Source organism: Oryzias latipes, chromosome 15 (genome assembly GCF_053564925.1).
Source record: "Oryzias latipes strain Hd-rR chromosome 15, Olatipes_Hd-rR_3.1".
In the NCBI taxonomy this organism is placed as follows: Eukaryota; Metazoa; Chordata; class Actinopteri; order Beloniformes; family Adrianichthyidae; genus Oryzias; species Oryzias latipes.
In genome coordinates this window covers 23,191,861-23,208,412 of record NC_136251.1, presented here as the reverse complement: position 1 = coordinate 23,208,412, position 16,552 = coordinate 23,191,861, and the positions used below count along the sequence as shown (strand labels likewise).

At 39.0% G+C, this 16,552-nt stretch overlaps 1 protein-coding gene across 29 annotated transcripts in view; it reads left to right on the top strand.

Annotated features, from left to right (window-relative positions):
• The window catches only part of kcnma1a (potassium large conductance calcium-activated channel, subfamily M, alpha member 1a), a 155,872-nt gene that overhangs the window by 111,676 nt on the left and 27,644 nt on the right, over positions 1 to 16,552 (top strand). For 11 of the 29 annotated variants that reach the window (XM_020709540.3, XM_020709536.3, XM_020709533.3 and 8 more), the window contains one exon: positions 12,531 to 12,624. In XM_020709540.3, coding sequence (XP_020565199.1) covers positions 12,531 to 12,624 — 94 coding nt within the window. Of the gene's footprint in view, positions 1 to 4,561; positions 4,736 to 8,487; positions 8,521 to 8,873; positions 8,955 to 12,530; positions 12,625 to 16,552 lie in introns of all 29 variants that reach the window. The other 18 variants (XM_078931833.1, XM_078931836.1, XM_078931834.1 and 15 more) reach the window with 6 other exon arrangements.

Here is a 16,552-nt window from a genome sequence, read left to right as displayed (position 1 = left end):
GTGTGCTTAGACCAGACTTAGTCTAAAGCAGCTGAAATTGAACCCCAATCAACCTTTAAATAACCAGCCTCGAACACTTATGCTCTAGCCAGCTGTAAATTACACCAAAATGAAATGTGACACAATTAACAGTTTATGCAACTGATTATCTGGGCTGCATATGGATGAAACCATTCTCATATTTTCCATTCAGAAACCCATGTTTTAGTTTTGACGAGTTTCCATGTCTCATGAATTGAAAATATGAGAAGGCAAAAAACTAAAAACAAGCAACAAAAAGCTGACATTTTATATAGACTTGTATAACAGAGAGCTTTTTGTGACCTTTTTCCCCATTTTCAAAAAGCCATTTTTGGTAAAGCTTGTCAAATCTAAAATAAGTGAGGCTGAGCCAAAACAACAACAAAAAAACAAAAAACAAAAATCACGTGGTTCCCCTTTTGCCCCGCTTTATAATCTAAGCCATTTTCCTAAACTCTGGCTCAGGCTTCAGAGATCAGCGGGTCCCTGTCGGATTTGAAACATCGCAGCAAGTTTGGCCATTTAGTTTGAAAGTTAAACGTCATTGCACATAGTTGCCATTGGAGGGTGCTGTTCTACCAGTCCCACGAATAGCAAAAAGTAAACGATGATGTCTGTAGAGGAAATCAAGATCCCCTCAAAGCTATTCAGCAAAAGTACAAGTACCACAATTGTGTGTTAATTGTATTTTAAGGGGGGAATTAAGCCAAAAGGGAAAACAAAAAAAGACATTCATCAGTCTGATTTTACTAGTGTTTCCCCCTATTATCTGTTGATCTAACATAAAATGTTGCCTAAAATGTCAGATTATGAACCACTATTATCATTTTTCTTGTACTCTTGCTGAGAAAACACAGTTTTAGGGGACAGGGGTGTTTTAGTACAGTGCTTCCTTTGGGACATTCTTTGAATTCAACATGTAGCCATGTGAAGGTAAAAGTACAAACATCTCAGAAAGTTAGAAGCCTCTGGTCCTTAAAGAGTCTTTTAATCTCGTAAATGAAATCTATGATAACCATTTATTAGTTATATGTTTTACAGTACTTTTGCAAATGCTGGATCAAAAATAAAAATAAATACCAAAACAATTTTTTTAAAAACTTTTTTTTTACATAAACATTTCTATTTTGCAAATATAAGTGTCTAAAATGTATGCCCACCCACCTTTGTATAATTTCTAGCTTTACCTTAATGCAGTCAGATGGCATCAAATATACTTTCACTCTTCATGTGAAGTCCTTGAAAGATTGCAGGACGTTGCCCCCCCTTTCCCCATCTCTGGACATGTGATTCATTTTACTGTCCCTTAAAAACATGGAAGGCAGTTGACGAATCACTTTAGTCACAAACTCCAGTTTTTATTTTTTATTTCACTTAAACTTCTGGACGTTTTAATGCAACTGTCGTTTTTGTCCTCTTCCATAATTTTTCGAATAATCTCATCCATGAGTAAACATGCTGAAGTCCCACTCCGATCATCTTTTGATCTATAGAAAGGTGGTCCCAGTGGTCATTTAGTTATGACTATGTTGTTTTTTGCCAAAACAAAAACAGAAAAAACCCTGTGTGGTTTTCTACGACATAGTTTCTGCAGAGCGGCAGTACTTGTACACTGGCCGGGATTGGTAGCATGACATAAGCCCACCCCCACTTCCTGCCATCCATCTGCTTACACTCTCTCCTGCTAGCTTACAACCCCAACATTAGTGGTGCAACAAAGAATGCACGTTTTTCAAATGACTTTTTTTTTTTATCTGCTCCTGATTTACATACATTTGAATGAAGAAATACTCTGAAATGCAGTTTTATGTTCAATTTTCTTTTACATATGTCCTCCATCATGAGAAAAATGCCACAAGAACATCACTATGGATCTTTACTCCAGACTGAATTAACAAAAATCAGTCCTGCAAGATTATTGCAAATTTCTTTTCAGTGTAGCAATGGTCAACTTTACTTATGTTAAAGATCTGTTAAGGACCAGAGAAAAACATCCTTATTTGATAAAGTCAACATTACAAATTGTGAAGGAAGAAAATTTATTTTTCATATGGCTTTTGGCACCCTAATAGCTATAATGTTGAGTGTTTTTCTTTTTGGTGGATAACCGATGATAATGAAAGACAAAGTTTCCCAAAAGAGAGCTCATCAGGGTGAAGGTGATGTTGAATCAGTCAAGAATGTCCTGAAAGAGGCACCGAACAGTCACAGGCCGAATTCTGTGTTTCTGTGAAGTCAGAAGTAAAAGACATTTGTCTGTGTGCGTGTGTGTCTGTGTGTGTGTCTTCTGTTTTTCATTGCTCCCCTCTCACATGTGAGAAATCTCACTTATTGGTCTCTATTGCAATTCAAGTGCTAAGACAAAAAATTTGAAGTTAATAAATCGCAGCACGAAATAAAGACCTCACTGCCCATGTGTACCATGCCTCCAAAGCTCAATCAGTGCTGTGAAGAGTAATTTAATGACTTCTCCGTTGTTCATTAAGGAGAAAGACTTGCATGATTTTGACATGCTCAGAAAGCACATGCATGCCACGGGATAGAGCACTCCCTGACTGCCTTTCTGATGATCTGCGTTTCCCATTCTTTCTTTGGGCTGAAGTTCAAGCATGATGCTTCATGCATGATGGGATTTTCAGACGACAGAATGCTAAAGGGTGTGTTTGTAAAGGTGCAGATGGTTATCCTGTGTGCTCTCTTCGCACCTTGGCAATAAGGGAATGGGACCATTTTATTTTGGGTTTTTTGCTCAGAAATTTACATACAGTGTTTTAGGGATTTTCACTCCTGCTCTCCTTTGGGTTTAAGGTTAATGATACAACCACACAGCAATATGCATTCGCTATGGAAAGATTTGGTTTCATTAAAGCTCTCATTTTGACTTTTAGAAGGAAATACTTTCATACAGGCTTACCTAAGTACTGGCAACTTGTAACCAATTACCAGTTTAGGAGTGATATGAAAGTACAGTATTTTTTGGAGTATAAGTCCTTTTTTTGCATAGTTTGGCAAGGGTTTTGGCCAGGGTTGCAACTTATACTCAAAAAGAGACTTATATGTGATTTTCTAAAAACATAAATAAATAGGCTCACATATTTGTTATTTTCACGCTAACAAACCTTTTAAGAGGTTTTTTTCTAGCTAAAAACCACTAGAAGGCATATGTTCCCTGTAGGTGTGTGTTTCAATATTTGTGACTGACAGAAACGCAGAAGAACCGCTGTCCAAAACAATCATGTTGGAAAATCTGATCGTTCTCCTCCTGAACTTTATATATATTGTTTGCATCGAGACAATGTTACTCTTTTTTTTGACGTATCAAAAAACAGGCAGTGGACACGAATTTGATGTGTGAATCGCATTCGGTGTGACCGCAGCATTACGCCAGGCTTGGTGAAATTGTTCTGAAGCCTTGCGACTTATACTCTGAGAGTTTCTCTTCTTTATTGTGCATTTTTTTGCTCCTGCAACTTAAACTCCGTAGTGATTTATGTATAGTTTCTTCTTCTTTATTTTCCATTTTTTCTCTTGCAACTTATACTCCAGTGCAACTTATACTTCGATGCAACTTATATAGGGTTTTATGTTCCTGCAACTTATAGTTGAATGCGCCTTATACTCTGTAAAATACAGTAACTGTCAATTAATGAAACAAGTACAATTGTTAATGAAGAAAATAAACAGACAGTAGCAGTTTTAGAAAATGACTTTTTTTGAAGAAAAAAAGGGTTATTATAATGTGAAAAATTGATCAATAAAGCATTAGACGTTACATTTCTAGCGCTTCTAAGGTTATAGATCTTGCTTAGACTTAAAAGTCTTTTATGTATCTCAACACAAGACATTTTTCAAGTACTTATTCATCCATAAATTATATCAATCATGTTTGAGGATTAGCTAATGCGTGTTACAACACATTGAATTGATTAAAAAACACCCATTGGGAGTGGAGCAGTGAAAGTGCACATCTGAACACAGCATGATGTGGTCAGTCTAGCCTGTAGCGTAGTGTTCCACCGTGGACAGAGCCTACAGCTGCATGACGGGATTCAGGTACGTGATTCACACCTTTAGCCAAATGGATAGAGGATGTACAATTTTTTTGGAAGATTGTATGACTTTTGCTGCAAAAGACATTGCCCATGCCTCTTTTCCTTGAATGCTTCCCTCCTTCTCCCCTTCCCCTCTCCTTACTTTCCCTCAGTTCTAATTTTGTCTTTTGAACCTGTTACAGCCTTAGCACACAGCTTGACCTCTGTAGATCAGTCTTATCATATCATTCAAATTATTGGGATAATTATGACATTTGAAATGTGTCCACTTCAGTAGCACTTATTTGGACAAGAGAACTGTAAATGGCATTTCAGTGATAGCTCGTTAAAGAGTAATTCTCAATTTGAGGCTCAAGTCTGTGGGGCAGATGGCTAAAGCTTGCACCTTTCTGATGAAATTACCTTCCAACTTCCCCTTTATGAGTATTTCTCCTTTTGCCATTAACCTGCTGCTTTTCCTCTCCTCTCATCCCAAAACATGACTGTAGCCAAGATGTCCGTCTACAAACGAATGAAACTGGCATGTTGTTTTGATTGCGGCCGTTCAGAGCAAGACTGCTCTTGCATGTCAGGCAGTGTACATAGTAACATGGACACCCTTCAGAGGGCCTACCCACTTTCCTCTGTCTCTATTCATGATTGCGCAACCACTTTACGTGCCTGTAAGTTACACCGCCCAACACATGCTGTTAAATGTCTGTTGTGTGTGTCGTGTACCATGCTAGGGGCACGGTACGTGTTTGTGCGTCTCCAATGTTGTGTACGTGGCGTGACCTGTTACTTCATGGTTCGTGTAACTGTGGCCTATGTGGGTCGGTATTTATGTTTTTGGTTGAAAAATATGTTGCTGTTTTTGTTTTATCTTAAACAGATTTCTCTTTGAAAATTCAGATTAAATTCTGTTTTAAGTTATATTTAGCTTTCTGGGTGTGTAGTAGTGGATGAGTGCTGTGGTCTGTGGTGCTGCTGTACCGTATTGTAGGTGTTAGAAATGTGGCTACAGCATGCTGTATCAGTCACTCAAGATGTGTAAAAATTTCACGTTTGGAGCGTGGTGGTTGATGTTTTTGTAACTGTTTAAGGTAAGACGTCTGCAAATACAGAAATGACTTTTTTTTTTAAAGTTGATAGTTTACAAACAGCATTTTGTTGCAATTATGTTTGAAATTTTATTTTGAAGTATTTATTTTCCCTTTTTTTGTTCTTTTTGATTTTACGTTTTTGATCAGCTATATTTTTTTGCTTTAGAGAATTTATTTATGAGAGACAGGGCACTCTTTTGTTGTAGTTGTGGTACTAATTGAGTAGGGTGTGCTCATTATAAGGCTTTCAGGAAACCTTTTGTCAACCATGCATTTACCCGCAAATCTAAAAGGGTCCCTTCATACCAGAAAAGGTTATATTTCTCATTTCTATTTAAATAAGTTAGCTAGTCAGGGAAGGTCATAGGTGCCATAAAGAGACCAACGTAGTAAAGACTGAAAACATTTCTGTTGTAAATAACTGAAAAACTGTTTGTGTACATGGCTTTATTGCCAGCTAGGAAGCTAAATTAAGGCAATTTTGGTTTCTAAACTGGCTTGATGCACATTTGGATCAATAGGCGTCAAGGGGCTAACATGGCAAAATGGAATTTCTGTCTGTTCAGTCAGTTAAAATATCTAAATGAGATGTTACCATTAGGTTTTTTTTAACGCTAGGAAAAGGCCATTATTTTTTATTGCACGTACTTTTGACTTCAGTGAAATCTTCTTTAAAAACTTTGCTTACAGTAGTATCAAGGTACTGAACTTACAAGGAAGGAGGTGTGGAATGAAATGGCAGAAAGGTGACGTTTTGAGGAAGAGTAGGAGGAAGAAATGACTAACGTGTGAACTTTGAAGCTACGTTCACACCCCCCTCGGTAACGCGTATTCAAGTGGCCACTTCCAGTGTGTATATGTGCGTTCCACATTCAAAACTCTCTTGTTGATGTGTAGCTACGCAAGTTTCTACAACAGTTTTTGGACTCTATGTACAAAACGCGCGTCCATTGGAGGCATGTTGAAAGATAAACCAAGTCGACCAATCAGGGACTTGGATTTGGAAGTGACGTAAGAATGGACACCCCTTTTAATTCAAGGAAGTGTCAACTGTTGTAAAGTTGATCATGGAGGAGAAATGAATAATTGTGAATTGTATTCAGCGAGAATAGAACTGTGAATAAGAAGTCTGGAGCAAGATTGTGCAAAATTTACACCGCTTGGTCATTTCGCACCTAGCTTCTTCCAACTGTAAATGGCAGACATGCACTAGGGAACAGTGGAAAAAGAAAAAGAAAGAAGCCCCTTCCTGCGCGTCCACTGTTAACACCACGGACTAACTGTGCTTCACATGCCCGGTGTCCGTAGCTGAAGAGTGACGTCAGTCTAAACACTTGAAAGATAAAAGAGCTTCTGGAAGATCCCTCCCATTTGTTTCGCCTTTGAGGGAATGAGAAGCACAACATTTTCTGTCAATTAGATATGGCAGCACTAGGCCCGACTATCAAAGCTTTGGGTTCAGACATACAGATCTCATTTCCTCCTCAGCATTCTCCCACCGTCTGCCGAATCAGCCTAGATTAGTGTCAAACACGGCATGAGGAGTTTGGCCCGGCCTCTTGCAGTTGGGCCGGCGCTGATATCCCTTGGTACCAATTACTGGCCATTACATGGTTACTGATCTCACTTCTCCCCCAAACCCCTTTAGGATTTAACTAAAGCCTTCTCTGTCTTAGATTTCTTTCCCTTTTTAACTCTTTAATTGAAAAAAGAGAGTTTAGTGAGGGATTGTATTGGGCTTCGCCATCCTGGGATTGTTAGATTTCCTCTTCTAATTTCCTGTTTTTCTTTTTTTTAATCTTAAATCTTATTCTAAATTTAATCTTAAATCAGAACACTTTTCATGTTTTTTTGAACGCTACTTTAAATAATTCCTTACTAGTGTTATTTAAACCACACAAACACACCAGTGTTGGCAGAAAACCAGCACAAGTGCAGACTTGTACAGGGATTTTATAACATCTGAAATCCAAAATCATGCTCAAATCATTTAGAATTTTTTAGTAATACTTTTTGGTTTGTTAATTGCTTTCAGTCTGAAAACACTTTGATTATTTCTCCAGTTATGGATGTTGGGATATATTTTTGGGTTACTTTTTGGGGCAATACTAGTTTTGGGGGTTCTAGGGGTTTCATTCATAAAAATACCCATCAAAAAGTTTGTCCCATTTAAACCTTAGAGCTGGGTCAAAAACAACCAAACTATGGGCTACTTTTAATTTGGGAATTTTTCTGTGTTTTATTTCAGTGTCATGAAGAAAGTGGGTGGGTGGGTGGGGGGGGTTGAAAGAGATGCCATGGGCTTGGCCTTCGCCCCTCTACGTGCACAGCCTCATGTGCATAACAACATGCACTTTTATCTGTCTATGCATGTTTGAATCTGCATCTCATCGCAAAAGATCCGATCTATGTTGACACAGAAATTATGTTTGCATTTTCCGTTTCCCATCGTTACGGGCTCATCACCAAACGTACCCTGACAGCTCCTGTCCACCAGGCAATCTTGCCCCCCCCAAAAAAACACACACACACACACCCACACACACACACACACACACACACACACACACACACACACACACACACACTCTCTCTCTATCCTGTGCTGAATAACTAAGCCCCAGATGTTGGCTGGTTAGTCTGTTGTTGGGCTAGATTGTTGGAGACAGATGCCAGAGCAACTGCGCCTCCATGTTTTGAGGATCTTTGTCATAAAGCTGCCCTTGACCCTCGCTGTGACCTTTATTGCTGGAAGATTATTTTTGCAAAGGGGTGGGGAGCTCAGTTCAGCTGCTTACTACAACAGTGACTAAAGCGGCATCAATAGCCAGGTTCTCAAAAATGGTTGACATTAAATATTCACATTTTAATAATAATTTAGTGTAAAAATTAATACTTCAAATTTGGTTGAAATTATTTTTTTAGTATAAAAGACATACATCTTTACATAAAATGACTTTTGTCTGGTTATAGACAATTAAAAGTGCTTTTTCCCCTCATATTTGATAAAAACAGAATATTTTATCACTGCAAACTTAAAATATTCATTGAACGTCTTGATTTGATTGCAACACTTGTTCTATATCTAAGACTAGACAGATTATTGTTCTGTCTTCTTTTGTTGTGCCATCATATCATCCTATCTTCAGCTGTAGTGTTTGGTCATTATTTTTGCACCCATCATTTTGGTTTTTGCCATGCTTTTTTTGGTGATTTGATTTGATTTCTTTTCATCCACCGATCTCATTTTGATGCCGGTGTCTCCTAATGTGTCTGATCATGACATCCTTTCTTCCAATGTGTGACCTGCCACCTGTCTGCATTCTCCTCAGCTAAATATAAGTATAATGGATATGTCAGATCACGTAAGTGTTTCTCTGTCCTCCACTCTGCTTCAGTGTTTAGACTGTAGACCCCTCAGTGTGTCATCTAAAGAATACTGATGCTCTGCTTTTGTAGTTCTGTTGTCCCTCATATGATGCAATTTAATAATTAAATTTTGCAAAAAAAAAAAAAAATCACTATAAACAGTTTTTAATTTAATGTTTGACTCACATGGTTTATTATTATTATTAATAAACCAATTTGACATTTCACTGCACACTGACAGGATATTAAAGAGATTAATTCCTGTTACTTAATAACTCTAAGAAGTTTTTTTTTTTTGTTTGCTAATGTAGTTCTATTAAATATCCTTTTTGTATTGTGCTGCGTGTAGCAGCAGAGGGCGCTACAACACCAGGAAACACTGGAAGCCAAAAAGAGGCTGGGGTTCGATTCAAAGCTGATTGCAACATAGGTAAATCTTTGGTAAATGATTACCAAATGAGTTACTTTTTACTGTACTGGTTAAAAGTATCTTCAAGTTTATTGTCACTTTTAACCTGTTTATGTGACTATTATATGTTTTAACCAAGATAAGAAAGTGAATACATTCTGTTTTTTTTGTCTGCTGCTGCAAATTTTGGCTGCCCTAGAAAAGAAAATGATTTTGTTTTCTGTAATCATGAACTAAGTTTTATTTTGAGCAATGTTTACGGCGCATGAGCGAAAAGATATTTCATGCAGTTGCAATCCCGCTGAAGAGCAATGCTTGAACAACGCTTCATGCAGCAAACACACAGCAGCAAAGCCAGCTTAGCTCACGTTCACCAGCTAACCCTTTCTAATTACAATTCCTCTACTTCATCATCCAGTTTAGGTTGGGTCACAGCAATCTCATAAGGTTTGCATGCAGGACAGTACCATCACGCGATTAACATTTCAAGAAGGGACAGTTGCCGTCTGGGTTGTTCAGGATGCACAGTGGACCTGCCAGGGCGGGTGAAAACTCCGTAATGCTGCATGTGTTTGACAAGGGCCAGATGAATCCAGGAGCTATCGGTGGCGCCCTGTAAATCAAGGAGGCAGCTGACGGCTGGGATAAACGTCTGTTTATCGCCCGAGGCCACCCAAGCATGCAGTCTCCTTCAAACAACCAAGCAACCACCCTTCTACCAAAAGAGGAGGAAAAAAAAAAGCTCCGCCTCTCCCTGTTAGCTTTGCAACCAGATCTTTTTTCTCATATTCCTCTGTTGTCTTCCTGCAGTGTGCCCTGACCTCTTCGGTTCATACAAACATTCGGGTTCCTGCTTAGAGCCGCAGTTAGACATCGTACGTTTGCGTGTGTGTGTGTTTGGCGAGACCTTAGACGAAATGTATTTAATAATGTCATTACATACTGCACAAAAACACAGTTCTGGTACACAATAGAAAACAATAAATGTTTAATGATTAAAGAGGTTTTGAATTAGTAATTTATAAATTATTAGTTGTAGTTTTATTTTGTTAAGTGAAAGTGCTGTTTTATGCATTAGGCTTAAAACGGCACTGTTTGATTGGATATGACTGGCTTTAGCCGAGCAATGTTTCCACTACATTGTCCCAGAAACTAAAACATAAATGAGGAAGAAAAAAAAGGGGGTAGCTTTGCATTTTTTTATGTTTGTCACAAATAAAGGAACAATTTCACTGAATTTGCTCTAAAACTAGTTAATGAGAAAACCTTTTTCATGTTTTTACATTGAGACTATTGTAATTTAGCCACTTAAATCAAATCAAACCAAACTTTATTGTAAAGTACATTTCATACTGATGTAACTCAAGGAACTTTACATCAAAAAAACGTTTTCCAATTTAAAAACTTAAGACCAAAAGCAACCACACACACACAATTATTCATAAAAAGGAGATGCACAGTAAAAAGTTAGAATTGAACTAAAAATAACACCCACACTTCATTTTTGATGATTTAAAACAAAAAATTGAATTCATATATTTGAGCAAAAAATCTATTAATGACACTGTGTATTGTTAAAACATAAAGCAAGGACGTTTACTTTTTATTTCATAGTTTATATATTTGGTATACAAAAACACTGAATTGGGTATTTCCCCCTTTTTTTTTTTACATTGTTTGACCTTAGATCCCCGTAAAAACAAACGTCAAAAGTTCCATCAAAACCACCGACTGCATCTCCATCTCAGCTCTCAAATGCATTCCTACTCATCACTGTTTAACAGGGCCGCAGCAAACATGGGTAATAACCATAAAGGGAGCCTCTCCATGGGACCGGGGCCAGGAGATAAGCAGATCCCTGTCCAGCAGGGCGGCTGCTGAAGTACAGCTTCCGACAATGCCATGCTTCTCAGTCACAGAATGCACTGTAGGTTTCCCTCTTAGTTGAATGCATCAGTCAGTAATCAGGCCTGTCCCGTCCCTTTATTTGATCTAGTTTGCTGCATGACGGTTCATTCTGCTGGAGCTGACACTGATGCTGTTGCTTCTGCTGCTTTGCACAGATATATGCCTGCGAGTGTGGAATCTGCTGCTTTCTACTGTGAATGACTTCAAAGTTCAGGACTCATTTTTAAAAAAGTTGAATTTGAAAGATGAAGGTCATTCTTGATTTGGAACTGGCCTTAGAGTGAAAATCTGTATTGGAATCCCAGTTTTTATTCAAAAAGAAAGTATATATTTTTATTGTTTAAATGCTTTTATTATTCCACAAAGAAAAAACATTTAGTTTTATTACCAGGTAACAAGTGAAAAGTAGTGTTTTATCAGTTAACAAATGAAACCAGCAGGAGAAGCAATGTCAAAGGGATGCATATTTTCAACTGTGGCATTTTCAAAGTGCATTAAATACAGGGAATTATTTGTAAAGTGGGAATTGCTTGTGGTATTAGCTATTCTGAATGCCCAGTTGCAAAGAGGAAATGTCAGGGAATGACATTTTATTAGACAGCAAAGTCATATTTCTTATCTTTTAATAGCTGAATTAGGTGACATCCGAGAACAGCATACAGAATTCTGATAATAATGAAATTCCACAAGCGGGGAATAGTCATGGCCTGCAGTGTGCGCATTGATTTGCACTAATATCATGCTGGGTTATTGATTCCTAACCAAAGGACTAATGTGGGTTTGAAGTGATGGAACACTTGGCATTTGCGCTGGGAGAGCGTAGATGGGAGAGGAGTGTCTGGGCGCCTGTCTTAAAGCTCTTGAAGCTCGCACACGACAGCAGGGAAGATCAGACTACAATCTTCAAACAACTGGTCCTGGCCAACACCCTGGATGCTTATTCCTTTTATTTTAATTTTTTCAAGGGTGGAAAAACAAAAGTTTAAAGTAAAAACAGTGGTTGACAAGAAGTAAAACAAGGGGGCGGCATCCTGCAGCATCCTGCAAATGCTTAAAACCCCGACATCAAACACAGCAATAAATCCAAATCTGTTTCAATAGAAATCATTTCAAAATCATTTTAAAAGTCTAATGAAGGTGTCTATTTATTTGCTCATCTTACAAGTGCTAGTTAATTTTCAATTGATGTTCCTTGACCTTTATGATTTTGTTATGTTATGATAGCATGGAGAACAATATATGTGTACACATATGAAAGCAATAGCATATGCACGAGTCACACTGGAATTTTTGTTTTATTAATACTGATAATGTAAGTAAGTTATTCACCAATGATGAGGTTCACCTGGACAGCTGCAACAGTGCAATAGTTGGGAAAGAGAACCTCGGAGTTAAATCGGTTTGAGATGTGGGTCTTTAGCGGATTTTTTTAGCTCATCGATAGTTTTTAAATTGTTTTTTACCACCTTTTGCAGATTTGCTACTCTTTGTTATTGTTGCTTCAATTGTTTTATTAGGAATATTAGTTTTATAGCATTACTTTTTTGTGTTTGTTTTTTTTTCTTTTTCTTTTCTTTTCTTTTTTTTTATTGCAATGATTGATTGATTGATGGCTACTTATATCAGGTCCAGCCTTTTCCTCTCTCAGCCGTCTGTCTCTGTTCTGACATTGCGCGCATGTGTTTGCAGTTGAAGATGAGCATCCATCAACTCTTTCGCCCAAAAAAAAGCAGCGTAATGGAGGGATGCGAAACTCACCTAACTGCTCGCCCAAAATGATGAGGTAAGAGATGCCAGTTTTATTCCCCCCTTGCTGTCTTCAAACGGGGGACTGACAGGCGGGGTGGGGAGGGGAGGGGAGGGAGGGTAAAAGGGAGGGGGTGGGGAGTAGATATACTTCACAGTCATATGGTGCTGATGGTGTGATGGTGGGACTTTGGATAGATGGGTGGCAGAAAAAAAAAAAAAGACGCCAAAGAGGAGGCGCCATGCGAGGGAGAAAGGGAGGAGAGGAGCCCTGTTATGCTTGGGCTGTTTAGGCATGCTGTCAGCTGTTAATGACGGAGTTGAAATAATATTTCTGTCATGAGAGGTGGCTGTGAGGAGCTGTTTGAAAACTCCTCTGACTTTAAAGTCCCAGCTGTCACCTCCTCCAGTCTGGTCCTCGTGTACTACTTAAACAATGCTGGCACTAATGACACTAGCAACCAATCAGAGGGACCTGCGTGGTTACTTTGCCTTCAGGCTACTTCTCTATTGTGAGAACCCCTGTGAGTACTGTTTCTGGCACTTAAGGCCATATGTGAGATGTATCAGCACAATCAAATATGAATTCAAATATTACCTTCTTTTCATCCTGTCTGGCAGAATTAAATTGCTGTTAATTGATTTGGAAGGATAAAAGGGTTAGAGTTTTGTGCTTTTCTGCTGCGAGGCAGCATCAGACACTAAGCAGCATCAACACAGAGCTGTGTGGACTGTAAAAGCCGGATGAAAGCAAGGAGGTGAACATACAGGACCGAGCCACGCATGTAGTTTCTTAATGGGGTTTAAGGACACCATTATTATGATTTTAGGACGAATAAATCTTTTTTCTTTTCCAACAAATATCAAACAATCCTATAACACAATGGACATGACATTTTACAAAAAGAATAATTTGCGGGCACAAATTAGCATTTTTTGTCCACAAATTAGTCATTTGTGGCCATAAATGAGCATTTTGAGTACTTAAATTAGCAGTTTGTCTGTACAAACTAGCATTTTGTCTGCGCAAATTAACAATTTGTGGTCTAACATTGTATTTTGAGGAAACGAATTTGTATTTTGTGGGCACAAACTAACATTTCATGTACACAAAATAAGCACTTTGTGCCCACGATTTAGTATTTTGTGGGCAAAAATTAGCATTTAGTATTGAAAGTAGGAATTTATTGTACTAATATACGTACTAATTTGTGCATAAAGCCAATTAGTGTGAATGAAATGCTAATTAATGCTACTAACTTGTGGCCACAAAATGGTCATTTGCATACAGAAAAAATGCATTCAAAAAATAATTTGTGTGCTCATTTGTGTGCGTAAAATGCTAATTATTGCACACATAATGCTAATTTGTGCCCACGCAATATTTTTTGTGGACACATTGCTAATTTGTGTGCACAAAATGAGGCCACAAAATATTTATTTGACAGAATCATTTTTTTAATGTCATGTTCCTCCGTATATTTCTGATTTCTTCAAAAGTAGAATATAAACAACATATAAATCTTTAACAAAAGGTAATAGCTTTCGCTTTTAGTAGGTTTTTGCCCCCGCCATCATTACGTATGTTTTTGATTGTTATTGTGTGTTGTTGTTGCTCTCTGGCTGCATTCTTTGCATGTTAGTTCTGGTGGGTTCCCTAAGGCAGCAATCTCCCTTCTGCACTGGCATCGCCTATGTGATTTTGTCCAGTCGGCTTGTCTGCCTCCCCCTCAGTTCTCCACAAACAAGGTCTTAATAAGCCTTTACACTTGCCAAACTATTAGCTCAACACAGAGTCGTAGCCCTCAGTTCAGTTTGCAGCGCAGCATAGTTGTGGATGCCCTTGCTCAGAGGGAGAACACTGCTACAAAGACAACAAGAAACTGGCACATTTCCAGCTAACTGCTTCTTTAAAAGGCTGTTTAGTTTTCCTAACTTAAAGCACAAAACCTTTTCTTCTTATCTTACACTGCTTAGGAGATGGTCCCCATTTGCAATGTAATATATGCATCTTTGCTTTGATCTCACAGATATAATAACCCTTGTGAGTTATTTACTCAGTTTTGAAAACGCTTCAAAGCGGTGTCAAAGTTTTCTCTGCTTTAGGGGTGCTTCTGTATTCTGCTGGCTCTTGGGTACTGGGATGACAGATCCTCTGTTATAGGTGTTTTTTTTGTATTTTAGTCTTCGCCCTCAGCAGAACATCACGTTACCCATCATAATCCTCAGCCCCCACCCCCTTCCAGCTGCCCGTGTCAACGTATAACACCATATATATTAAACAGTTGCACTTTACAAGGTGGGTTTTATGCAGAATGAGAAGTGATTGTTTGAGGTTGCCTTAGGGAAACTTTATTCTACAAGCAAAAGCTGGGGAAATGCAGCGGAGCGCTAGCAAGAGAGCCAGCATACGTATCAACTACGGTTTTTACAGGACTTGCAGCCTGAAGGCCTTTGTAAATAAATAATGATCAACAGATTGGCTGTGGGCTTTTGAAAAACATGCCTTTGTCAGTTTGCATGATGGGGAAAATTTTCAAAGCAAGAGGCTGCCTTCGTAGTCTGGCAGAGAGGGATTGGGGGAGCACACCCATCCCTGGCTTGTGACTGCAGAGTGATACGTTAGAATAACTCAGTTTGAAGACTGGGGGGGACAGTGGGAGCAAAAGAGAAGGGGGGGGACATGCTGTTAGGAAAATACTGCCTGTCCTCTAGAAAACTTGTCAAATGCTGAATCTAACGTTTTCTTTTGCAAAATTGAAGGTGGATAAAAGAATTTTCTACAAAATTAAGTTGTTTCTTTGTTGTAAATCCGTTAAAGTATTGATATAAAAATCTACCCGGCACTAATGAGCTACATTGCGAGACGGCATCAGACACTTGTGATGGGTCATGACTGACAACACCCATCCAGTATCACAGGATGTCACTGGATTCTCGCCAGCTGATATCCCCTGGGCGTGGCCCTGTAGCGGAGACGTCCTGTCTGCTCTCCCTGAGCCGTGTGGTAGGTTCTACCTAAGGCACGGAGCAGAAGGAGGTGGGGTGTGTGGAGCCCGTGACAAGCTGTCAGTCACGCAGCTGACAGCTCTGTGAAAGATAGCTGTCTTGGCAGAGAGAGGTGGAGCGGCAGCCCGCCTGCATGCGCCCGTCAACGCGCGTGTGGAGGCGAGCTGAGCCGAGCAGATTGAAGTGACGGGGGCTTCGTGGAGTTGATTGGCGCAACATGCAGCTTCGGATGAAAGATTCAGACTGAGTGTAAAAACACTAAATGCTGTCAATGTTATTATCACCTGCTATAACTGATAGAGGGTAGAGGGGGAAAAGATAACTGGAGAAAGAGGGTGGCTAATTGACAGCTTTTTTTTCAGCTCCTACTTTTTTTCATGATGGCTTGAAACCCAAATGCAGGTTGAAGGAAGAGACAATTTCAAAGCCTTGTCAGTAAATGGCAGTGTTGATAGAGAATAGTCAGAGAAGTGCGCGTCAAATTCCTGAGATGTTTTCTCCCATTTTACTCACACATCCTTCCCTCTGCAGCTTCTGGAGTCTGCTCATCATTCTGCTTTACGAAGGCCCTTTACCTTTAATAGTAAATACATTAACTTTTCATCCTGCATGTATGGGAAGTGTGGGAATCGCTCTCACAGAAAAAATGAGCAGGAGCAGGAGAGGCGGTTACACAGGACTGACAGAAGGCCTTTCATGGTCAGTGTTACACTGAATAAACTTCAGCAGCCCTCCACTGTGGATTAGCCTGTTTGGTTGTGACATCCTGCTGAAACATTAATGTCCATCAGTTGGGAGAGCAAAATATGATTAGGCAAATTCCTGAAATATTTAAAGTTTGAGCTGGTTGGAGCTTTTAATATTTGTTCCACATGGCGTTGGAAACTGGAGGAGAGGGTAAAAGCTGGTAATTGGCTTTGTGTTGTCATGCCACGCAGTCAGAAGCACTCTGGTCT